This window comes from Prionailurus viverrinus, chromosome D1, assembly GCF_022837055.1.
Source record: "Prionailurus viverrinus isolate Anna chromosome D1, UM_Priviv_1.0, whole genome shotgun sequence".
Classification (NCBI taxonomy): Eukaryota; Metazoa; Chordata; class Mammalia; order Carnivora; family Felidae; genus Prionailurus; species Prionailurus viverrinus.
The window spans coordinates 90,499,927-90,527,025 of record NC_062570.1 but is presented as its reverse complement, the minus strand read 5'-3'; the positions used below and the strand labels follow the sequence as shown (position 1 = coordinate 90,527,025).

General features: G+C 39.7%; 1 protein-coding gene across 6 annotated transcripts in view; it reads right to left on the bottom strand.

Moving 5' to 3' along the window:
* IFTAP (intraflagellar transport associated protein) overlaps window positions 1-27,099 on the bottom strand; it is a 66,472-nt gene that overhangs the window by 17,349 nt on the left and 22,024 nt on the right. For 5 of the 6 annotated variants that reach the window (XM_047824197.1, XM_047824199.1, XM_047824196.1 and 2 more), the window contains exons 3-5: window positions 5,853-5,926; window positions 4,078-4,149; window positions 2,640-2,706 (exon numbers count right to left, since the gene is read on the bottom strand). The exons of the other annotated variant lie outside the window; for it this stretch is intronic. In XM_047824197.1, the coding sequence (XP_047680153.1) occupies window positions 2,640-2,706; window positions 4,078-4,149; window positions 5,853-5,926 (213 nt within the window). The remainder of the gene's footprint in view (window positions 1-2,639; window positions 2,707-4,077; window positions 4,150-5,852; window positions 5,927-27,099) is intronic. 6 annotated transcript variants of the gene reach the window in all.

The window sequence follows — 27,099 nt, the reverse complement described above, 5'->3', positions numbered from 1 at the left end:
TGTGTCCCTCAGACGACAGCTCGAGACTGCTGCGCCGAGTTGGCTCCTCGGAAACACCGTCTCCTCCCAAGCTGCCAAAATGATAGGCCAAATCCCGGGAAAGAATCATGCTCCTGAATCTTGGAGAATATTTATGAAAGCAAATAAGGTGAGCAAATAAAATCAATGGTAGAAAAACAATACGCAACTCTTCCTTGTTGCCCTGGGCAAATCTGTTGCTTAAACAATAACTACAGAATCTAATCAGTAAACCTCTCAGCTGCCAAGATTATACAAGCAACTTGCCTATTTCAAATGTCACATTTCCCATCTGATATAAATATCTGCCTTCTGCTCACATTCCTGAAGTGTAATACAAATTAGGCCCAAACGAAAATTCACCTTGGCACAAACTAACTTTTTTTTTTCCCTTTCAAATGACCCAGATTGTGCATTATGAAAATTGTGAGTCCTGGTGGTCTTTTCAGAAATTGGAATCGATCACCGAAGCCTGGGTTGCTGTTCTGTCTGGCCTTTGCACATTGCTTTCCACATGGGACGGGGGGACTAGTTCCTTCAAGTCCACTGAGACCTGGTTTAGCCTCAGCAACCTTTTATACGCAAATGCAATACTGCCTGTTATCTGATTTCTGGAAAAATCTGCTATAGCAGGGAGATGTTTATATGCTATTTTCTTTAAAGAAATAGCTCTGGTAATAAACACACACACACACACACACACACACTTGAAAAAATGTTTAAAGAAAACAATGTAAAAATAATGGGAAAGGTAAAAAGGCTAATCTGAAAGACTGCTATCACCAAAATCAGATGTGTGGACTAAGTGGGTTTATGCCAGTATACATACATTCTTGTTAATGGCAGGAAGCAAGACATCTGAGGCATGGAAAAAATGCACAACCTGTCTACTTTTGTGCCTTCCTAGAATATTAAGTTTATATTGCAAATGTAGTACATGCGAACTAGAACCATTTGTCCCCAAGTGTCATCCACAGACAACTGAATCAGAATCTCCTGGGATAGTGATTAAAAATGTAGAGCACTAGCTATCACCAAAGACCTTCTGAATTAGACTCTGTCTTGGGAATAGGACCCAGGAATCTGTGTTTTTAACATCTCTTCTTCCCCCAAACAGTGTGTTTTCTCTACAAACTTGGCTTCCTGATAAGTCCTTAGTTACCCCTTCTGATCCAATCGGACCCGTTAAGCTGCTTATATAGAGACATTCAGAGCTGCCTGGGGTATTAAAGTTAAAAGAACCTCTCTCTGGAGCATGATTCCTTTAGATCTCTGATCTCACTTGAACCAAGTAAGTAAGGAAAAAAATCTGTAAAGTCTACTGGTTAACAGAGTGCATGAGAAACACTCCCTTCCGTGGAGTAGTGTGATGTTTCAGAGCAGAATAAAAATGTTCATTATTCCCAATTACCAAAGCCTCTCAATTTTGGGCAACCAGAGAAGCCAGAGCAGGGACTTTCATACAACCAGTTTACACAGAGTCACCATCCCCGGAACTAACAACACCCACACTGTAATGTGTAGGTGATTATAAATTAATCACCCTCCCCAACAATAATCACTGTCATCCATGTTTATAATTACCTAAAGACTGTAAACAACAATTCAACACCAGCAACCAAACCCCCAGAGAAACTGCCCCTTCCCTAACATTCAACATTAACTTTAAGATATTCTTGCATATTAAATTAGGAACAGGAATTTCCAAACCAAACGACTCCAATTTTGAATGTATTTCGAAGGTTTTTTGAGCAACAAAGGACACCTATGTTTACACAGTAATGTTAAGCAGGAAAGGAAAAAGTCCTCATCTACATAAACATCAATGGACTAGCATTAAGCCTCTCCCAGCCCAGCCCAAATGGGAAAACGCCCTGAAAGAAACATTTACAATATATCTTTAGTCGTAAATGTTTGGCTTATATATTTAATAAATACTTATAAAAGTGAAGATTTTGATTTTATGTTTTTATTTTACGATGAATTCCGCTATTTTTAGGATTTCTATGATCAATTGATACTTTAGGTATCACTCAAAAATAATTCAATTTACACGGTACTTCTTTTTTTTTTTAAATTTTTTTTTTCAACGTTTATTTATTTTTGGGACAGAGAGAGACAGAGCATGAACCGGGGAGGAGCAGAGAGAGAGGGAGACACAGAATCGGAAAAAGGCTCCAGGCTCTGAGCCATCAGCCCAGAGCCTGATGCGGGGCTCGAACTCACGGACCGCGAGATCGTGACCCGGCTGAAGTTGGACGCTTAACTGACTGCGCCACCCAGGCGCCCCTACACGGTACTTCTAAGAAATAAGGGTTTGACTCAAATGGCATAAAATTATCTGAAACTCAACCATATGGGGTGGGGGCAGGGAGGGGCGTCTTTATTTCATTTTACCAAAGAGTTTACAACCTTCAACAGGCTTTGACCTTTCAGCTGAAATCTTTGTTATTGAAAAAGAAATTGCAGGACTGTAGTTTTCCCTACGTCAGGGTAAGTGCAGGTAGGGATTGCCAAAAAAAAAAAAAAAAAAAAAAGAAAGAAAGAAAAACCTGTCTAAAGTCTTATTTGTAGTTTCTGGAAAGAGGTCAAGCAGTAGAGAGAGGAAACAGAAAGCATACCCTTGCTCATTTGGGGCTGAGTCTCTTCATCTATGTCCAAATCTTCTAAATCTAGGAAATTGTCCACCTAAAAAAGGATTAACATCATTGTTATGTATATGAGACCTACTGAAAAAATACAATTAAGAATCAATGAACCCCCTTCCACAGCATTCAAAGTAAGCAACTGAATCCACTTTTCTCTTTAACTTCTGAGTCTCAACTGTCTTTGTGTTCACTGTGCTTTCCCAAAGACATCTGAAAGAAGCAGTGAATTTGGAAGTTAGCCTGGGTTTTATAGGCACGATAGTAAGATCTCTATACTGAAAGGGAAAGGATGGTCTGAGGAGTTTTTGAAAGGGGACTTTGTTCCCAGATTCCCTCCCAGGATATATACTACTACCAAGACAGTCCAAAACAGTGACTCTGGTTTTTTGTTTTTCTTTTATTGCTTTTGCTTCTCAACCAAATGATGGCGTTGGGTCTGGCTATTACCATAATGGGCTTTTCACTCTAGAGTCAGAGAGAAGAAACTAAAGAAAGCAGAAGAGAAAGGTTCATTGGAAATAAAATCATCCTGCCCCAGGTAAATCACAAGAGAGGTGAGCAGGGCCAAAAATCAAGTGTTCTCTCTTTCGAACAAATAAAACTGAAAATTACTTCAAAGGTAAAAAGCAGAGCAAATGACCTTTACAGACACAATAGCAGCATTTCAATGAAAGACTAGTCCTCGTGGAATCCTGCTCTCCACAGCAAGCTGACAATGAGACATTTTAGATTAACAAAACGGTAACATTTCAGACACGAACTAATTCATCTCAGGTGAATACCAGAGTGTAAATAAGAAAATGATTTCACCACCGGCATAAAGGAGACCTAGTAGAGTAAAGGCATAATGTCGAAATGTTCGTGACCTAAAACATGCTCATAACGAAATATCATAAAGTTAGAAATTCAGATCTCGTAAATGGAATTCAAAACACAGCCTGGGTTTTTCTTCCCCCAGCTCTACTTCCCAGACCGTGGCTCTGGCATATGAATTAAAAATGGAAGCTTCCATTGCTTGTAAGTACATAACTGTAGTTATTTCCTGGCACCCAAGTGACAGCAAGAATTTATCTTCCCCATGATGGTTTCAGTACTAAAACTGTTAGACTGCCATTTCTTTTAATAATGGTGTATGTTCAGGGTGACTAGAGTCATGTTTCTCTACTGAAGCACCCCTTCCATTTGCTAAGCTTCCAGGGGAAAAGATCTGGAACCCCACCAACCAAGCATACTTCAAAGATATTTAAACACCAGTAAAATGTGCTGAATTATCCAATTTTGTATGAAAGATAGCAAATGAGTCCTGTGGGGTTTTTTTGTTTTGTTTTGTTTTGACTTTTTCTTTTTCTTTGTAGTTTGTTGTTGTTGTTGTTTTTTTTTAACCACGGAAGAAAATTGAATCAAGCCTTACCTTCACCTTTCCTGCCCGATTCAGATCACCTTGAAAGGTACCGCCAACTTTTTGGCCTTCATCTATCACTATCTGAAAAACACAGTGAGGACACATTGATGGGAAAATGAAACAACCAAAAATAAAGGAGCTGACATTGTAGCCCCTCGGGCAATAAAACTCCCCTTCCAGTTTTTGTTAATTAGCTATGCATGATGGACCAGATCCACTAAGTCATAGTAGTGGTCAGGGAATAGTTTTCAGGAGGTCTGACTTCTACTTCTGCTTCTACACTCATCCACAGTATAACCTAGAGTAAATTACTTAACCTCAGTTTTCTCATGTGTAAAGTAGAACACTCCCCACCTCATTACCCCACCTCCCATTCCATCCCATTAAACCTCTGAAGGACAAACCAGAGAATGCTAGTACAACATTTTCAAGTTATTAGGAAACAATATCATTGGACAATTCTTTGCCTCTCACGTGCTGGTTAAAGACTCGATAGAAAATATACCAATTGCCAGTGATTGCCAGTAGAAAGTGAATCCTTTACAGGGGAAAAAAATGGTTAGGTCCCATAATCATCTCATTGGGAGCAAGTTCTGGAATTAAAGAATTGTAGGACTCTGCTATGTATAAACACTTTAATAACACAGAGACCTTTGTTCCCTTGTATGAAACCACAATCTCATGTACACTTTTGTCCACAATACCACAAGGAAGACATGATGAACTAGAAAGTAGAAACTCAAATGGTGTAAAAAGTACACTAGCTTCCACTAGGATTCCTTGATAGTTAAGAACCATAGCCAAGGAGAATATGAATATAGTCTATTAAGTCTTTAAAATTGGGAAGAGAGCATCCAATATTTATTGACCAAATCTTGGAAAAACCAGGATAATAGATTTCACTTTAAGAGATGAACCCGGGGTGCCTGGGGGGCTCAGTCGGTTAAGTGCCCGACTTCGGCTCAGGTCATGGTCTCGCGGTCCGTGAGTTCGAGCCCCGCGTCGGGCTCTGGGCTGATGGCTCAGAGCCTGGAGCCTGCTTCCGATTCTGTGTCTCCCTCTCTCTCTGCCCCTCCCCCGTTCATTCTCTGTCTCTCTCTGTCTAAAAATAAATAAAACGTTTAAAAAAAAAATTTTTTTTAATAAAATTAAAAAAAAAAAAAAAAAAAGAGAGATGAACCCAAGGGCACCTGGGTGGCTCAGTTGGTTAAGCGTCCAACTTCAGCTCAAGTCATGATCTCGTGGTTTGTGAGTTCAAGCCCCGCTTCAGGATCATGCTGACAGCTCAGAGCCTGGAGCCTGCTTTGGATTCTGTGTCTCCCTCTCTCTCTCTGCCCGCCCCTGCTTGCCATCTGTCTGTCTGTCTCTCTCTCTCAAAACTAGACATTAAAAAAAAAAATCAATAAAAAAAAGATGAATCCAGAGCAGGTAAAAGAAATTCCTATTTTACACAGATAATTATAAAAAGGAACTCTTTTTTTTTTTCCAAGTAGAGGACAAGCTAAAATATGTAAACAATGATAAGAATTTTTAGATGGCAGTTCCTTAAGGGAACTTAAAAATTGGGGGATAACTATGTTACTGTCATAAACTTTGGCTGCTGAAATCATGAAATGTAATGATGATTTTCAATGAAGCATCCCAATGCCATGCCTAGAATTAAGAGTCTGAGTTACTGATCCAGTACTGTCCAATGTTTCTTATGTTCTTACACTCTCTTTCTCTCTTCTTCTAATTCATAAAAAATGGTTTTTTTTCCTGTTTCTATAAATGTGGGGTATTACCTGTTCCTCTTCTGAAGGAAATACGTTTTCTGAAGAATCAGTTCCAAATGCTCCTCTTTTGGTCACGTTATCCTCTGAAATGATATTATAAAACATCCACCACACGGAGTCTAGTTAATTTTACATTTATTGGGAATCTTTCTTGCAAACAACAACCAAAAAAAAATGTTTTTCAAAGAAATCTACAAGCTGAATGCTTGAGGGATTGAGTACTCTTAACTTTACAAAATTATTTCTGGGGTGCCTGGGTGGCTCAGTTGGTTGAGCACCTGACTCTTGATTTCAGCTCCAGTCATGATCTCACAGTCATGGGATCGAGCCCCACATTGAGCTCCATGCTGAACATGGAGCCTGCTTGGGATTCTGTCTCTCTCCCTCTCTCTCTGCCTCTCCCCCACTCAAAAAGAAATAAGTAAACTTTTATTTAAAAAAAAAAACTTATAAAATTATTTCTAAAAATGCATAGAAAGATAACACTATTTCATTCACTTTTCAATAAATACTTATTAAGTGCTTACTATATATCCAACACTGTTCTCAGCCACCATTACAAGGTCAGTAAAGTACAGTATTTGCAAAACTCTTAGATATTATATTTCTCTTTTTTTTTTTTTTTCTAAAATTGAGGGTAGGTTTTCCTTATGTGGAAGCAATGTATGGATGATTTTGGAAAATGTGCAAGAGAAAAAAATTAAAATTAGAAAATCACTCCTAATCTTACAAAACAGAAAAGCTGTAACAAAATTTTTTCCCAATGGCTATTTTTCTCATATTTTATCTGTGCGTCCACGTATGTAATTCTAAAGAGCAATGTTTGACCATTCTTGACTATTTATAATTATAGTATCTTTGTGCTAAATCTGTTCCCATTTGTGATTATCTTCTTAGGATAAGGAAAGGGTCTAAGAGTAATCCTAAATTAAGAGACTGAAAAGATTATGATAACATGATGCCATTAACAGAAATGTGGGGGATAAATTTGGATGAGAGGTAATGAGTTAAGCTTTGATCATGCTCATTTGAGGTGCCAGTAGAAATAGTGAGGGAAACATCCCAGAGGCAGCATAGGCATAGGCTGTATCATAGCTAGAGGTAAATATCTGGTCAAAATTACACTGGGATAGGGGTTTAAACCATAAAATTATTTTCAATATTAGAACTAATAATGAGGGTTAACATGGACTGAGTGTCAAGTCCTCTTGTACGAGGGCCTCATACATCTCATGTAAGGCACACAGAAACCCTAGAGGTAGGTACTATCTGTTATCCCCATTTTACAGACAAGGAAACCAAGACCTACTAGAGAGATCAAGTAACCCGTTCAAAGTCACACAGCTGGCAAATCACAGAGTGGGGATTTGAACCCAGCCCTTTGGACTCAGAATCCACACTCCCAATCACAGTGCTATGCCACTTAGAGTGATATAGCAAACGAAGGGAAAGGGTGTTTAGAGTACAGAAGAATGAAACAGAAAAAAAAAAAAAAAAATCCCAGAAAGGAGACAAAGAAAAGTTTACAACAGCACAAGAAGAACCAATGGTAGTCGTAGAGCCAGGAGAACTTTGATCTGTGTGCTTCCTAGCCGTGTATCTAAGCAAAGCGGTAGGAGACAGCCTAACCCAGCAGAGTGGCCATGTTTGTTTCTCTGGAGCTGTGACTTGCATGGCATCAAAAGCAGTGAGATTCTTGTTGTTTACAGCCTAGTGCAAGTTCAGTCAGAGTCCTTTGTTGGCTTCCGTCTACCCCATCATTGGCAGAATTAAGACTTGCAGGGGTATCTACAGGACATTAACGCTGGAATACTGTTGGGGCACAGAGGTAAGGTAACCTAGTCTGTAATACGTTATTAACACTCAATAAACAAGAGAGGGAAAATGCAAATACTGAATGCATCATTTTTTCCTTAAAAAGTCTGTGTTAATAAATAACACAAACTGAGGTCAGTTCTCTCTCCTTACTCCTACACCAGCATCCATGACTCCTAAGTAGCTTCCACTGGGAAGGCAGAAATTCTGATGGGAAGCACTAACCTTGGCAGCTGGCATGGAGGGGTGGGGGTCAGGGGGTGGAGTGCTGAGTAAGGTAATGGGAATGTTGCCAATAATACTGCTGGAGTAAGCAACCAGCACTAGAAAAGATCAGATAGGTGAGGAAGTGATGGTCTTAGGACTTACCTCCCCGATTTCTTCCCCTTTTACAACCAGAGCTGTCCTAAATCGGTCCTGGGGGAAAGATAAGCAAAGGTAGCAGGGTAGAGCAAGACCTGAACAGAAATGCCTGGAGACAGGAGGATTCACCTGAGGAACGGAAGGGCTCCTCAAACTTCATCAAAGTTAGAGACAAGAAGACTTCCTGTGGCTACCGGTCATTCCTAAGTGCACTGTTTTTGTTTTTATTTTTTTAATGTTTACTTATTTTTGAGAGAGAGAGAGAGAGACAGAAAGACAGAGTGCAAGCGGGGAAGGGGCAGAGAGAGAGGGAGACACAGACTCTGAAGCAGGATCCAGGCTCTGAGCTGTCAGCACAGAGCCCGACATGGGGCTCAAACCCACGAACTATGAGATCATGAGCTGAGCCGAAGTCGGACGCCTAACCAGCTAAGCTACCCAGGCACCCCCTTCAGTGCCCTGTCCTAATGGGAGGTGGAATAGTTTCTCTTCTCCCTGCTTTTCCTTTAAATCCAGCACAACCTAAAGCTAGTATTTACTAAGAACATACTACGTCCCAGCACACTGTTGTAATAGTCTATTGACTTAAATACCTGAGAAGCAGTGATGTCTGAGAAGAACAGATGCTCTGTAAGGACAAGTTCTGATTGTTCCCATAATCACTCAATGCACTCCTCTGCCATTTCCAATGAAACACTCAGGTTATTTGACAGATAACCAAATGAGACTCCTTCAAAATAATGAGCAATACATAACAAAGTCCCATCGTCTGATGCTGATGTTGAGCTATTGCAGGGATCTCAGATCTAACAAAACATCTTCTTCGTTCTTTTAAAACTTCCTTTTGTAAACATAAAGCTTTCACTAAAAACAATACCAGAAGAGGAATGCCTGGTGGCTCAGTCATTTAAACATCATCTCTTAATCTCATGGTTTGTCGGTTCGAGCCCTGCGTTGGGCTCTGTGCTGACAGCACCAAGCCTGCTTGGGATTCTCTATCTTCCTCTCTCTCTGCGCCCCCCTCCTTTTAAAATAAATAAATAAACTTAAGAATAGAAAAGAAAAGAAAAGAAAAGAAAAAAGAAAAGAAAAGAAAAAGAAAAGAAAAATGAAAAAGAAAAAGAAAAAGAAAGGAAAAGGAGAAAGAAAGAAAAAATACCAGAAGATTCAGAAAAGAACTTGTTCTCTCTCTGACGGAACCTACAGTTTTAAGCCTCCTTCCTGAACCTTGAAAGTAGTTTCATAAGAATGTATATTCTATCACTCCAAAGACCCAGAATGCTTCTTATGAAAGCTTTTATCATTTTTTGAAAAAAACAGCAAATAATATATCTCTTGGCAGAATAAGATAGGAAAAAAAGTTCTTTTTCGATATGATAATGTCAAAATGGCAGATGTTGGCACAGCCCAGAATCCAAAGTGGCCTAAAGCCTGATCAGAGAGCCAGCTGCTGCTTCCTAGAGTTATCCTGGTGGCAATCCAAACGTGCCACCCAAGCGCCCGTCTCATCTGCTTCTGTGCTCCATCGGGGTCCTTTTACCCCTTTCATCTCATCCGTAATGTTTCTTGATTTGAAATAAGTATCAGACATAATACACTTTAGAAATCTAGCAGCAATATTTCAGAATCCAAGTAGGTTATTGAGACCTGAAAGACAGTTTCTTGGGGTGTTTCTGAGTCAAAACTTCAATACGGATGAAACAAAGGGTGTTTTCGTTTGTTTGTCTGTTTGTTTGTTTTTTCCTAAAGGTTTTTTAAGGTTTCATTATTCTGAAGCAATGGAATTTCAATTTTCTTTTGGTACCAAACAGATAAGCTTCTAACAGATGTCCCTTACAAGACCACCAACTATACCTACCATGTCTAATTTCAGGCCAAGGAAAAAGATTTCACTCTTTGAAAAGGTCGAAACCACAGATGCCTTGATAAGTTAAACATTAACCACATATTGGTTGTGTATCTTCCAGATGAAAGTGATCGCTTTCAGAGAACTCAATTGTGTAAAAAAGCTTTTTAAAAATTCAAATTCTGCCCATACAAAAGCCAGACTAGACTAGACCCCATGTGCTGAGAACAGCATCACCACGCTCGTGGGAGAGTTTTCACAGATCAACACAACCGACATCAGAATTCATGACCCATTGATTCCTGACGGCAACCTCGAGAGTCTGTCCTTCTGCCCCACGATCAACGGCAATATAAATCAAGAGCATGTGCTCAGTCACGAAGAGATATTGGCTATGTTGCTGGAAGGAAAGAAAAATACATGGGGGGAAATTCTGTGCAACACTGGGCAGTTGCAAAAAGCCTTCTGCAAAAAGAATAGGGGATAAGCAATCATGCTTATAACAAGGTTGGGTACTTTGAAAGTCAGGGGGTGATTTTCACTTTATATTCCTAGCCTAGAGCAATGTTTCTCTGGACAATAATATTTGCTCTTGATTTGTCCAGCCAAACTACTTCACTCCACTGCTTCTTGATCACATGCTCCTTCGTATCCGGCCTCCCCTGGAGCGATAGTCGTTAGGATTAAATAAGCAATTTAAAAACCAATCAATCATAAATCAGAATAAATCCAAAGAAGCTAAATTCAGCAGACAAAGGTTTTGTCTAAATTCCCTTTGCAGTGCTCTGAATTCCAACTGCTTTATGTTCTTCATTTGAAAGGGCACAGGGAGGAGAGGATTACCTCAGCCAGGCCAGTCAGGAATAATTGTGCTTTCCCTGAGGCTGGATGATAATTGACTCATTATTCACAGTCAGCTCTCAAGCTGCCAAGACACAAATGTACAACCCTGGCCTGGAAAAACATGTGTCAAAAGACCAAGATGCGGGACACAACAGGAATAAGTTGAAATTTTTGAAATGTCCAGCATTAGGTACTTACAGAGAGAAAACTGTGAAGGGAGTGTAAAGTAGCCGAAAGGTGATTTACAGGAAGAAAATCCGAGTGGCCGCTGAGCCGTGCAATCCATTCAATCTGAAAGTTATATTGTGGGCATCGGCTATATGCAAGGTGACAAAAATGGGCAAGACCCCGTCCCCACGCTTACAGAGTCTCCAGAGAAGTTAAGCTGGATATGTCAACGACCAAAACAGAACACAACTACGGCGGATGATGTAAGGGAGTACAAAGTAAGAGAATGGTGAAATCACAACAGGTTTGGAAGAATCACAAAAGGCTTCACATAGGCGTGGAGCATCTGAGCTGGGCTTTGGAAGACTACAGCTACAATTTCAACAGCAGAGCACTGCTGAGGTTATCCCACAAAAAGGGAAAACTGCATGAGCAGAGCTCCCAAGGTGGGAAAACAGGGGGCCTGCGGAAGAATCACAGAGTATTCCAGGAAGGTGGGAGCACACCTTCAGTGACAGGTGGAAGGGGTGATACTCAGAGGGCCAAACAAAAACTCTGTAGTTTAACCTAGGCCCTTGGGAGTCACAATCAGAGCTGTGCTCTAAGGAGATGATGGAGAGAATGGAGCAGAGGAGATCAGACACTGGAGCGAAAAGTAGAAAGTACAGGAAGTAACCCAGGTAAGAGCTAAAGGGACCCTCAGCAAAGGATTTAAGAAAGGAAAAAAAGAGCTCACAAAGGGAGTTCTTTTGTTTTATTTATTTATTTTTTATTTTTTGTCTTCAAAACAGAAATGAAGACACTATCTCCAGGTGGTTATATTTCCTCCCTCTAGATATCTCCAAATATTCACCTTATCTCTCCACTGCAACCTGTACTATTCTTTTAATTTAATTTGGTACACCCTAAGTAACTTCTTTTTTCTTAACAAGCTCTGTGATGATGGAAGTAGATAATACGGCATGCTTGCAACCTGTGAAATGGATTACACTTTGGTGCAAAGAGGCTACACAAATCATCCCATAAGATAAGCTCACCTTCCCAACTGATTTAGCCAAGGCCACAGAAGGGAGGTGGCCTGCCTTAGTAGCAGATACCTCATGCGTGAGCACAGCCTCCCTTAGCTCCCAGAGTCCATAACAGGGTGACAGTTGCTGCTGACATTGTCTACACAAGGCAGGATCTTGCTGCATCCAAAAGTTCCTTTCTTTTTGTATCACAAGTTTACCGACTTAGAACTTTCAAGTCTGTGCACAAACAACTCATTTTCTTAATCGGAAATATTTACAGACAAATGGGATGCTCCTCTTCTCGAGCCAAATCCAGAGTCACAAGGTCATATAGTCATCCAGTGAAGAACTCACAGTAAGGACCTAAGTACCCATGAATAGTAGCTCCACCTCTCCATAGCTTTATTGAGGTATAATTTACAAAATTCCTTATTTTAAATGTATAATTCAATGATTTTTAGTAAACACAGCGTTGTGCAACCATCACCACAATTAAATTTTACGTCTTTTCCATCACCCCAAAAAGGTCTCTGGTGCTCATCTGGAGTCCCTCTCTGTTCCTACTTCCAACGGCAGGCAACCACTAATCTACTTTTTTATAGCTATGGATTTGCCTTTTCTAGACAACATAAATGTAATCAAACAATATGTGGTCTTTGTGCCTGACTTCTTTACTCAGCATAACATCTTTGAGGTTCAGCATGTATTAGCACTTTGCTACTTTTTATCTATTTGAGGTTCAGCATGTATTAGCACTTTGCTACTTTTTATCTATTGTATGGATAGATCACATTTTGTTTTTTCCATTCACCAGTGAATGGACATTTGGGTAGTTTCCACATTTTGCTCCCCCTTGATTCTGATGTTGAGTTTGATCCCAGGAATGCCATTGCTAACCCAGTTCCATGCAGTGCCACAACATGATGAAACCAAAACAGAAGACAACTATAGTTTCAACTTCCCTCCACACCCAGACAATGGAAGGAATGTAGTAGTCATTGGAGCTAAAACTCTCTGATCATCTTATCTCCTCACATGGTCTAGACTTAGCATGAGGCCACTCTAGTATATGTTCCCATTTTCTTCAAATGTATCTGAAATCATCTCAAATTACCTTTCTTAACTCTTCATGGCCTATCTCTTCCCACTAAAATGTAAGCCTAAAGAAAGCAGGAACCTCTCTGTCAGGAAAGTACTTACAGTTCTTAAAAGGGAAAACATTCATTCTCCAGTCCAAAGGACATGTAACATTTAAGACTGAATGTAGATTGATACTCAACCCTTCAACCAGTGAGTTCACTGAGTGCTAAGCTGAAAGACTGGAGGAGGAGATAAGAAAGTTATTAAGACTTGGCCTCTGCCTGTGAGACACATATAATTATTCTCTTAAAACTTCTACTCACTCAGGGAGCCTGGGTGGCTCAGTCCGTTAAGCATCAGACTTCGACTCAGGTCATGATCTCATGGTTTGTGAGTTGTGAGTTCAAGCTCCGTGTCGGGCTCTGTGCTGACAGCTCGGAACCTGGAGCCTGCTTCATTCAGATTCTGTGTCCTTTTCTCTCTGCCCCTCCCCTGCTCACACTCTGTCTCTGTCTCTCAATAATAAATAAACATTAAAAAAAAAAACAAAAAACTTCTACTCAAAGACATAACATTTTGCATATCTTTCAGCCAGCATTTCCATGTCTAAGAATTTATCCACAAGAAAATATCTAATCTATTCCCTTGAAAATTTTTACTTAATCAAGGCCTTAAATTTTTGCATGTCTTTGAACCAGCATTTCCATGTGTAAAAATTTATCCAAAGGCCATGAATAAGAAGGGTGCAAAGCTGGGGTGCCTGGGTGGCTCAGTCGGTTGAGCGTCCGACTTCAGCTCAGGTCACTATCTCCCGGTCCGTGGGTTCGAGCCCCGCGTCGGGCTCTGGGCTGATGGCTCAGAGCCTGGAGCCTGCTTTCGATTCTGTGTCTCCCTCTCTCTCTGCCCCTCCCCCATTCATGCTCTGTCTCTCTCTGTCTCAACAATAAACAAACGTAAAAAATTTTTAAAAATAAAATAAAATAAAATGAAAAGAAGGGTGCAAAGCTGGAGCTACCAAAAAGATAAATAAGGAGCGAGGCATTATTAGGACCAGCAAGGCTGTCCGTGCCCCACCACCCCCATACCCTGTGGTCTCAGCTCCCTTGCTCAACTTTGCTCATGCCATTCTGGCCACAGTGACCTCTTCATTGCTCTTCAACCAGGCAGGGGCGCTGTTGTCCCCAGGCCTCCACACTGGTTGTTCCCTTGGGCTCAAATGCCTTTTCTTCAAGAATGCATAGGCTTTACTCCATGGCTTCCTACCAAACTTCATTCACATTTTACTTTCCCAAGGAGGCCTGACCAGATCACTCTACATAAAAATGCAACCCTCTACCCCCCACCGGCACTCATGATCCCACATCTTGCTCTGTATATTTTTTTCTTTACCAGAGCAGTTACTATCTTCTAACACAAATATTTTTCTTACTCATTATGTTTACCATTCATTGCTCTCTCTCCCTTCTAGGATGCAAATTCCCTGAAAGTAATGACCTCTGTCTCTTTTGGTCAGTTATGTGAGCAGTACTTGGCATACAGATGTTCAACAAACATTTACTGAATGAATGAGGATGTGCAATGTAGCATCGTTTTTAATAGCCAAAAATTGGAAATAACTACGTGTCCAACAAAAAAGAGAATGGTTAAGTAAATTAGGGCACACAATTGAATACTATGCAGTCTTTAAAAATTCTGTTAAATAATGTTTATTAATTGGGAAGTTTATTATGTGAAAAAGCAAGTTACAAAAAGTATGTATAGTATAGTATCACTTTTATAAAATAATCATAATAAATTTGAATATATAAATGAATGAAAAAATATAACACACACACACACACACACACACACATATATATATATATATATATATATATATATATATATATATATAGTAAGTTGAGCCCTTACTATAATTTAGGTATTCATAGGGGAGCCTGGGTGGCTCAGTCAGTTAAGTGTCTGACTTTAGCTCAGGTCATGATCTCACAGTTTGTGAGTTCGAGCCCCATAATTTTATTTCTTTGTTATGTAACAGTTTAGACAAGTGGGCAGGCCCTGTTCCATGAGATGGTCCAGGGAGCTGGGCTGGCAGGGTGCCCTGCCATCCTCAGCACATGGCTTCCACCTCTGTGTCTAAGGACTGCTCCACGATTGCCTATTTCCAGACAGGGGGAAAGGATTAGAAGAGACTTGGGCACGTGTCTTAAGGGTATCACCCAGAAGTTACACGTATCAGTTCCCCTCACTTTTTAATGGCACAAACTTAGTCAAACAGCTATACCCAGCTGCAGGGAGAATGAGACATGTCATTTTTATTCTGAGTGACTGTGGAGCAGCTAAAAATGTTATTGCTATAGAAAGGATATGTTTTCTATTTTCTTGTATGTGTGTGTGTGTGTGTGTGTGTGTGTGAGAGAGAGAGAGAGAGAGAGAGAATGTGTGTGTTCATACCTCCGTATTTTCTAGCTTTCCTACCATGAACAAAAAAATAAACCTATTTATAGGCGAAAAGCATTTTACCTAACCAAGTTTCTTCTTCTAGGGAGGATACCTATATAGATTTCCTTCCTTCTTAAAAAGTCCTTCCTGAAGGAGCATCTGACTGACTCAATCGGTTGGGCATCTGACTTCAGCTCAGGTCATGATCTCATGGTTCATGAGTTTGAGCACCATGCTGGGCTCTGTGCTGACAGCTCAGAGCCTGGAGCCTACTTCGGATTCTGTGTCTCCCTCTCTCTCTGCCCCTCCCCTGCTCACACTCTGTCTCTCTCTCTCTCTCTCTCAAAAATAAATAAACATTAAAAAATATTTTTAATCCCTTCCTGAAAATACTGAAGAAAAAAAATACATATACATACATAATATTTCACAATTACATTTTTTATATTATAGGTCCAAGATTCTTTTAATATTCAATTTTGATGTCCCTCTTTTAAATCATAGTTACCTAATCATAAAATTTTACACTTGAGTGAGTCTTTAAAAGTACCTTCATGTGTAAAATACACAGCAAAAAATGTACCAAAAGCACCAAAATTATTGGAGGAGCATCTCCTTAAAGTACACACAAGATGCCTCTATATCCCTGTGGTCTCCCAAGACTCTTGCCTGCACACTTCGAATGGAAAAATGCTCATAGGGAACACAGTTCTTCTGGCAACACAAGTATCCAGGAGATTTCCCTGTGCTAGAGTAACCCTGTGTGCACATGCTCTATAATCCCTCAGACCTGGGACAGAACGTATGCCAAACCAAAGCCCACCCTAAAATTCTGTGAGTGAGTATGTCCTAACAATTAGTAAGATCACAGTAAAATTGCTCCTGTAACCCATCACACTTTTTACTGTCCAAGTTCCTTTTAAAGAATATAAATAGGGTAACATTAAGCACAAAAAAAAAATGGTTAAAGTGAAATAACTGTACAGATTCATGAAAGCTGTGGACCTTATCCCCAAGAAAACACAATATACAAAAGCAGAGAATTTTGTGGAATGAATACATCTTCCTATATCTCTCTCTGATCTCATATAGGGCATATTTCTGAAAGCTGATCCAAAAGTCTGTGCACTAGCACTGCTGAACCAAAATCTGGGGAGTGATTCCCCAAGAATCTGCATTTTAATAAGCATCTCCCAGGTGATACTTAAGACTCCCAAGTAAAGATTCCTTGGGAGTAGGATGTAAAAATTGAGAATTAAAAACAGAGGGTGGTACAGGCTTCTAGTTATAGAACGAATAAGTCACATGGATGGAAGGTACAGCACAAGGAACATAGTCAAAGGAATTTTAATCGTGTTGTATGGTGACAGATGGTAGCTACACTTGTGGTGAGCACACGATAATGCACACTTGTTGAATCACTATGTTGTCTACCTGAAGCTCATGTAACATTGTGTGTCAATTATACTTCAATTAAAGGGGCACCTGGATGGCTCAGTCAGTTGAGCATCCGACTTCAGCTCAGGTCATGATCTCGTGGCCCCTGAGTCCGAGCCCAGTGTCGGGCTTTGTGCCAACTGCTCAGAGCCTGGAGCCTGCTTTGGATTCTGTGTCTCCCTCTCTCTCTGCCCCTCCCCTGTTCACACTCAGTCTCTGTCTCTCAAAATAAAAATTTAAAAAAAAATCACATAAAGATGTAGTATCTGATATCTTTGTCAAAGGAGATAAATACCTTTGCCTGAAGGTTATGTGTAAACATACTATTTATTCTATCCACCAGAGGCCAGTGTAGGATTATTCCCTGAATTGTATAGTCTTACACTACACAACAGACACTGTACATAGACTCTACACAATATATACTATACAGAATTGGTTGTGACTCCATCAAGGAATGGGTTGTGGACCACTAACACTGTAAACAATATTTTCTTTTTTCTGTATTGTAGATTCAAGATTTGTTTAATATTTAACCTTGATGTTTCTCTTTGAAATCCTAAATAGGCCCCATAAATAAAATTACACTGGTATACATCTTTAAAACCTACCAAGTACCTTCATGTATATTTCAGCTGATTCACATCACAACCATATGAGACACACTGAGAAGGCAGAATTATCCCTGATTTACCAATTCAGAGAGATTAAGTGGTAGGCCTGTAGTGTCAAAGAAGTAATAAATGCCTAGACCAGGTCTTCTGAATCCTAAGCTGGAATAGAATCCTTTCCATCCACTGGCCCTGCCTGCAACAAAATGAGAAATACAAGGGCAGTATACCCAACTCTTCATAAAACAAAATCCCATCGACCGAAAAAACTTTCCTTCACCCTGAGATCATGCCCTTCTGCCTACCTGCACAACGATGTATCAACTTAAGAACAACCTCTTTTATTCACACAGGTTGGAGAAAGTTAGAGAAAGTAATTTTTTTCCATCTCCTTTACAAATAAATGCTTTTTAGGAGTTTTCAAACTTTATGAGGTGGAATAACATCTTCTGCACAAATCTGTAATAATCCAAGACCCATTCATTGGCATACAGCATTAGGGCAATGCAAGAATACACTTAAATTATACATGTCTCTCACCTTCCCTCATTTTTCAGGGTAATTCAGGGCATCTTTCATAAAAAATAAAATTAAATTTAAAAAGCTTGAAAGAAAAAAAAGGAGAAAAATTCTGAAGAATCCACTGTTCTAATCATTCTAATTGCTCTTTTTAAAACTCAAATAGAGTGTTTATTCAATCTAAAACTGAGTCCCCCAGACCAAGCGCAATATTCTGGGTAGTGTTTTGTCAGCACTATGTAAAGAATAGTTAGTATTACCTTACCAATCAGCCCCTAACCATGCAGCCTGTGACTGCTAATGTGCCTTCACACATCTAGAGCGTGTGGAGCACAGGGCACACAGAAATAAGGAAGAACGATATATCAGAGTAGGGACTGTGTCTCATTCATCTTCTATTCCCAGATTTTAGCTCAATGCCTAAACATAGCAGGAATACAGTCAATACTGAAATGATCTCAACATTTCCAAGAACTGCATTGACACTTTAATTGGGGACTAAGCCTTACACCTGAAATTAGATGACGGGCTGCAAGTCACACAAAGTATAATTTATAGAGAAGAGGCAGGAAATAGGGTACTTGATTCACAATCCCTTTTTTCTGATCAGCAACCCGTACGCTGTAATAGCTAATGCAAAGGTAGGTTAAGTCCAGAAAACTCACAAAAATGGTACAATGATTCTTCTCTGTGCTAAAAGAACAATGGGCTCCAAGAACACTGAGCTAAGTGGTGTCACGTAAATCCATCTCATCTGGAGGCAATCCAAGTAGAGGAGAAAAAAGACACTAACAATCTCAAACTAGACAGACTGTGGTTTGATTTTCATACAAAGAAGATATGAGTTTGGTTACCATAAAGTTTCCTGTTTGTATCCCGTTGGGTTTAGCTGACCATTTCAAAGAAAATATTATTGTTCTACAGCTGAAAGATTCCAGATTTGAAAACCACTCACATTTGAATACGGGCCCGTTCAACTGAATCAAAGGACACAGTCTTAAAACCAACTCGGTTTCAAGTTAAGTAATTTACTCTTTCTCTTCAAGTATAATAATACATTTAACGACGATAAGTAAAAATAACGTCTCAAGTTAAAGACAAACGCATACAAAACTGCGCACTCACTTAATACTGTTTTAATCAGCCACTTAAAGGCTGACCGTGACCATCTTAAAAGTTTATTTGGCCACTAGCAATTTTCTGCTTTAGTTTGTAAAAGTTCAAGATTCCGTTTGCCCAAGAAAATTCACCTCTCTCATTTATATGCACACACAAAATATATATAATATATATACACTAAAAACATATAAGGAGAATCAAAGAAAATGATCCTTTATTTACACACAAACCCAATTTAAAAGCTCATAATATCTTACTTCACTGAGAAAACACACTAGAAATTTATTGCAACAAAATACTATGTGTTAACAACATTGCCAAAAAATAAGTTTAATGATTATAATTCAAAACATTGTAAATACTCCAATACATTTTCTTTCCTTACCCAATTGCACCTGAGTTATAGCAGACACAGAAAACAAATGATTATCTATGGACCAAATATTCATGGGTAGAAAATGAATTGTAACAACCACAGCTGAAGATTTACGCTAATGTATCTAAAACAAAATGGCTTAATCAGTTCAAAATGCATCATAATTTGAGGGAGGGGAGATTTCCTTCCACCACTGAACCAGCCATTTTGTGTTATCTAATTTGTCAATTTGCTCCCTAAATGTAGTGATTAGTGATGACAAAAGAAATAGAGAAACAAATGAAAATTGCTTAATTACAGTTTGCAGATGTTCCCTCAAAGAGAAAGAATAGGTTAATGCTGCTGGTGCTGTTTCTTCCATGGGGCTCTGCTACAAATGAGTTCCCTTTATTCAACATTTTCTTCCTCCTTGAGGGTTCTATGTGATGCTTGGTACTATGTTTTTCTGTTTTGTTTTGTTCATGCCCAGCATGGACCCCAATGCGGGGCTAGGACTCATGACCCTGAGATCCAAGACCTGAGCTGAGATCAAGAGTCCCACGTTTAACCGATTGAGCTACCCGGGTGCCCCCCTTCCCCCCGCTCGGTACTGTGTTTTGATAAAGAGGTCACATACATATAACTACTGATATAAAACTAATAGAAGTCAATATAAAATCATGAACTTTTTAAAAAAATTCTTTCAGCAATACCAAAAAGCAAATAAACAAAAAATCAATAAAAATCTTCAAAAATAACACCGCTTCCTTATTCTCTCCCTGGGGATGCCAGACTAATTAGCAGGGATTTTTAATTGCCTAGTGGCTTTTATTAGCAAGTCCTCATACTGTGCTTCCTACAACTTCCTCTTGAGGTTAACATCCCAGTGGCCTATGTCTTAGGTCAAGGCAAGTTTACTGCTATTTGCTGTGCTGTTTTCCATCGTGAACTTCACTGTTAAACTCCCATTTGCAAAAGCGCCTCCCAAGCTGCCTTTTTTCTCACGTGGCTAACAGAAAAAAAGGAGAAACAGAAAGACTGCAAATGGCCTGTGAACTAAAAACACCACTCAATATTCAGTAGGGAATTAAGTGACTGATAACAACAGCGCAGAAAATGTGGCGAACGTGCCACCTGGAAGCATGAAGCTGGGCGGTTCGTTTCCAACTTCCTCCGCTGTCTGCGGGTTGCAGGGGTATCAAAACAATGTTAAGCCCCCCGGTCTCTAATACTCGACAGGAAACAACTGCAAAAGGCTACACGGCAGGGATTATTTTTTGTTGTGTTTTCTTTCATGAGAGAAAGCTGTTTTCATGCTCCGCTGAAATTCCTTTCCTGCTCTGAAGTGGGTAAGAGTGCCAGCTGCTTTCTCTATTTTTCTCTGTAGTATTTTTCTATCGCAGATTTTAAATTCATTCTTCAGACTGGGAAGAGACTCTTTGGAACCCTATGGAAGTTGAAAGATGCGTTTCTAGCGTTCAAATTCAAAACAGCTTTGGGGACCAAAATGATGTGTCAACTTTGGAAACGTGTTGTTTTACGCGCTGTCACCACTTTCCTCTTTAATTACAGTTTTTAGAAGTTGTCAAGTATGAGTAGTGATATTCCTTTGGCTGAACTGACAGCTCAAAACTTATCAGTCCGGAAGCGTAAAGCAAATCCCAGCCCAAGATTCTAAGCTCTTGACAGAGCAGACGCCCAATAAGGAAAGAAACAAAAGCCTCCTGAAATGAGACTTGTGTGCCTTCAAACCAGTCACTCGGCCTCCGTGGGCCTCCGCCTCTCCAGGCAAGACACTTGTGACTCATCTTTGACGCTTCTCCCTATTCCTCTGGCACTCACCTTGTGCCAGGTGCTGTCAGGGTCTCATTATAGGCTTCCCCGCTTCCCGTATCCCCCTCCACTGCCCTCCTCCGTACCTCCACGGACGTATTTCTGCTCAGGGTCCTTGCTGGTCTCCCTGACTCCAACTGTTTCTCTCCTTCTTTGCTTCTGCCTTTCAAAATCGCTTGCAATGTCTGTCTCTCTGTCTCTGTTTCTGTCTCTCTCCCTGTGTATGTGTGTGTGTCTACGTGTGTGTGAATTCTACTATGGCTCCCATTAGCTAGTATACTAAATCCAAACAGGGGGCATCTGACATGGTCTTCTTCATGGGCTTCTTCTTCTTCTTGTACCCGTCCATTAAATGTGGATGTTCTTTGGATCTCAGAGGCCCTCCTGTTTGGCATTCTACATTCTTTTTTTTTTTTTCATCTATTCAACAAATATTTGTTTTCAAGTAGGCTTCACACCCAGTGCAGAGCCCAAGGCAAGGCTTGAACTCATGACCCTAAGACCAAGACCTGAGCTGAGATCAAGAGTCAGACACTTAACTGACTAAGCCACCACCCAGGTGACCCTCAACAAATATTATTAAGCATCTATTTATTCTATATTGCCAGGCATTGCTTCAGGCACTAGAATAACATCGGTGAACAAAATCCAGCCTTCATGAAGCTTATACTCTAAAGAACATTGAAATAATTATCTTTTGAGGAAGTGCAACTATTCCCGTGGTCCACAGTATCTGCATGCCAGTGACTCCCAGATCTTGAGAAGAACTGCCTGATGCTACGAGGAAGACAGAAAAAGCAAAGTGGTTGATTATGGGCTTTGGAGCTACACTGACTCGGTCCATAATCTAATTCCACCAATAACTAGCTACATAACCTTGGAAAGTCTGTTAGGGATGCCATAACAAAATATCACAGACTGGGTGGCTTAAACAACACAAATATATTTTGTCACAATTCAGGAGACTAGAAGTCCAAGATCAAGGTGTTAGCAAGGTTCGGTTTCTCCTGAGCCTCTCTCCTTGGCTTGCAGATGGCCACCTTCTTGCTGAGTCCTCCTGGGGCCTTTCTCTGTGTGTGCACATCCCTGAGCACATCCCTGAGGTGTCTCTCTCATAAGGACACACATCATATTGGGTTAGGACTCCACCCTTAGCCTCAATCTCCTCGTTATAGACCCTATCTCTAAATACACTCATGTTGGTGGTTCAGTTTTCATTGTATAAATTTTGGCGGGACACAGTTCAGTCCACAATAGTAAGGTGTTTATTAACCTTAAGCCTTCATGTCCTCACCTGTTTAAAAGTTGGCAATCGTAAAGATCAAAACATAAGAAAAAATTCACTAGGCTATTGTAAGAAATGAGATGACCCAGGTAAAGTGCTTAGCACAATATCTAGTGCCTACTAAATGCTAGCTGCTTAACAATAATAATATTAGACTAGTTTTCCTACAATCTCACCTTCCCAGATGTTTCTGTGGGAGTATAGTGATACAGAGGAGGGTCAGATGTCTGGAGTCTGAACCCCTGACCGGTCCTCAGGCAAGGTGTTAATTTACAATGGCTTTCAGTTCTCTGAGCTATAAAAAGGGTAAGTAATGGCTCTTCTTTGCATCATTGGCACAATTAAAGTTACTCAAGACAAATGCTTAGTGAATACATCAGTGAATTAAGCTAAAATTAAGAGCACTGGAATGTCTCTTCTAACATTATAGTTTAAACAGAAACAAGGGGATGCCTGGCTGGCTCAGTCATAAGAGCATGTGACTCTAGATCTTGGGATCGTGAGTTTGAGTCCCACGTTGGCTACAAAGATTACTTAAATAAATATTGTTTAAAAAATCTAAATACCTTAAAAAAGGTATTTAGATAGCAGTGCCTTTTAAGGGACTGCATTATCAGAATTGTAGTCTAAACCAGAGGTTCTCAAAACTAGTGGTACAGCTGAATTAGTGAAAAGCGTTATGAATGTAAAAATTCCTGGACCCTTCACTATAGAGCCTCTAATTTAATAAGCCCAGAAAGTATCTGGAAATCTTTATTCTTTTTTTTTTTTAAGCTTGCTTGCTTATTTATTTATTTATTTATTTATTTATTTATTTAATTTTGTGAGAGAGAGAGTGTGTGAGTGGAGTAGGGGCAGAGAGAGATGGAGAGAATCCCAAGCAGGCTCTGGGCTGTCAGCACAGAGCCCGACGTGGGGCTTGATTTGTGAGATCATGACCTGAGCCAAAATGAAGAGTTGGATACTTAACTGACTGAGTGACCCTGGTGGTCCTGGAAATCTTTATGCTTATACAAGTTTGACATTATAAAAGTTTTTCTGATATTTAGCCAAGTTTGAGAACTACGGATCTAGAGCAGTGATGCTCAGTAGAAATATAATGTAAGCCACATACGTGGTTTTAAATTTTCAAGCAACCACATTTTTTAAAGTTTTAGAAAGTGAATTTAATTTTAATAACATATCTTATTTAAGTCAATTTTCTAAAATATTGTCATTTTAAATGCAGTTAAAATGAAAATATTACTGAGATATTTTATATTCTATTTTTATACAAATTCTTCAAAAACCTTGCATATTTTGCATTTATAGCTTATCTCAATTCAGATGAAGAAAAATTTTTTTAATTTTTAAAAAAATTTTTTAATGTTTATTTAGTTTTGAGAGACAGAGACAGACAGAGCATGAGCAGGGGAGGGGCAGAGAGGAAGGGAGACAAAGAATCTGAAGCAGGCTCCAGGCTCTAACCTGTCAGCACAGAGCCCGATGTGGGCCTCGAACTCACAAACCAAGAGATCATGACCTGAGCCAAAGTCGAACACTCAACCGACTGAGTCACCCAGGTGCCCCCAGGTAAAAATTTTTCATCAGAAATACTTGATCTGGGGCACCTGGGTGGCGCAGGCGGTTAAGCGTCCGACTTCAGCCAGGTCACGATCTCGCGGTCCGTGAGTTCGAGCCCCGCGTCGGGCTCTGGGCTGATGGCTCGGAGCCTGGAGCCTGTTTCCGATTCTGTGTCTCCCTCTCTCTCTGCCCCTCCCCCGTTCATGCTCTGTCTCTCTCTGTCCCAAAAATAAATAAAAACGTTGAAAAAAAAAATTAAAAAAAAAAAAAGAAATACTTGATCTGTGTTTATAGTAGTTTCCCGCTTTTCCATGAAGAATTTGTTCCAGGACCCCCAATGGATGCCTGAAACCCCAATCAGTACCAAACCCTATATAAACTGTTTTTTCCAGCACATACATACCTATGGTAAACTTTGATTTATAAATTAGGTACAGTAAGAGATTAACAACAACAATAATAAAGTAGAATAATTACAACAATAACTATAATAAAAGTTAGTGTGAATGGTCGGTCACTCTCTCTTTAAAATATCTCACTGTACCATATTCACTTCTTCTTGTGATGATGAGACAATAAAATGCCTATCTGATGAGATGAAATGATGTGAATGAGGCAGGCACTATGATGGAGTATTAGGCTACTATGACCTTCTGACGATAATTCAGAAGGAGGACCATCTTCTTGCAGATCCTGGTTGACCACAGGTAATTGAAACCACAGAAGGGGACTCCTCAGTATTTCATAAAATTTACATTTGAAAAAATTAATTCACATACCCAAGTTGTCCTAAACATATTTAAAAGTTTTCCAATAACTGAGCTGAATATGAGCATTTTTATTTAAACTTAAACTAATTAAAATTAAGTGAAATTTAAAACTCAAGTGGGCAGCACTAGCCACGTTTCAAGTGCTCAACCACCATGTGTGTCTCTCGTGCTGGACACTGCAGGCCGAATGATCACAAATCTTATGGTAACTGTACATTCCTGAAATTTGTAATGGTGATAGAGCACTGGCACAGCCCCTTAAAGAACTAAATGTGAATAAAGTGAAAAATATAGAATAAGCTCTCTTATGATTATATAAGATTACTAAAATCTAAGAAAACTTGAAACCTATTCAGAGGTTTTGAAACTCTTAAGAGTTTGGAACAAAGGCCAGAACACCACCAGCTTATAAAGCCACGTGGATGGCCATTTGTACTGAATGTTCTACCTCAGAGGGAATTTAATTCAAATATTAACAAGTATGAAGGGAGAAGGGCGGTTGAGTTGATGGGCGTTTTTTCAAAGATATATTGAAAGAATAATAAAATGCTGAAAGCACAAAGTACTATTAGTAAAATGAGAGTAGCATAAGGAAAACCAGAAACGAAATTACACATCAAAATCAGAAATAAAATCTTTGATCTAGACATAAGAAAACAAGCTAAAGTAGATAAATATAGCAGTGAATAGAAAGCTGTTATGTGGTAATCATAAAAACTGGTAAAATCACTTGGGAACTGGATCCTATGTGTTTTAAGATTGAAAGGAGAGAATGAAAACCAAAGGCTTATTTAAGAGTTAATCATAAAATCACACTATAGGGGTGCTTGGGTGGCTAGTCAGTTAAGTGTCCAACTTCGACTAAGGTCATGATCTTGCGGTTCATGAGTTCGAGCCCCACATCAGGGTCTGTGCTGACAGCTCAGAGTCTGGAGCCTGCTTCAGATTCTTTGACTCCCTCTCTCTCTGCCCCTCCCCCACTCACACTCTGTCTCTGTCTCTCAAAAAATAAATAATGTTAAAAAAATTGTTTTAATAAAATCACAGTGTATTCATTTCAACTTCCAAACTATTTTAAGTTAAACAGTTGGCAAAGTACATAACTTTAATGAAAACTAATCATGCAGCCTGAAGAACAAAACCAGAACAATGACGGGGTATCTGTATGATAGAGAGAGATTGAGAACTAGATGTAACCACTATAACCCTCCCCCCACCAAAGTTACTACCATATGTAACAAAATGGGGTTGAAAAGACTGAATGTCAATTTCTAAGTCGCTGGCTTCCTACATATATAATTTCTGTGTGACCGCAATATGAGTAGTAACTAACACTTTAAAAAATGGGAGTGCACAAAAACAATTGCTCAGATCAACGGAACAGAAGAGAGAACCCAGAAATGGACCCACAAACATATGGCCAACCAATCTTTGACAAAGCAGGAAAGAATATCCAATGGAATAAAGACAGTCTCTTCAGCACGTGGTGCTGGGAAAACTGGACAGCGACATGCAGAACAATGAACCTGGACCACTTTCTTACACCATACACAGAAATAAACTCAAAATGGATGAAAGACCTAAAAGTAAAACAGGAAGCCATCAAAATCCTCGAGGAGAAAGCAGGCAAAAACCTCTCTGATCTTGGCCGCAGCAACTTCTTACTCAACACGTCTCCAGAGGCAAGGGAAACAAAAGCAAAACTGAACTACTGGGACCTCATCAAAATAAAAAGCTTCTGCACAGCAAAGGAAACAAGCAGCAAAACTAAAAGGCAACCGACAGAATGGGAGAAGATATTTGCAAATGACATATCAGATAAAGAGTTAGTATCCAAAATCTATAAAGAACTTATCAAACTCAACACCCAAAAAACAAATAATCCAGTGAAGAAATGAGCAAAAGATATGAATAGACACTTCTGCAAAGAAGACATCCAGATGGCTAACAGACACATGAAAAAATGCTCAACATCACTCATCATCAGGGAAATACAAATCAACACCACAATGAGATACCACCTCACACCTGTCAGAATGGCTAACATTAACAACTCGGATAACAACAGATGTTGGCGAGGATGCAGAGAAAGAGGATCTCTTTTGCATTGTTGGTGGGAACACAAGCTGGTGCAGCCACTCTGGAAAACAGTATGGAGGTCCTCAAAAAACTAAAAATAGAACCACCCTACAACCCA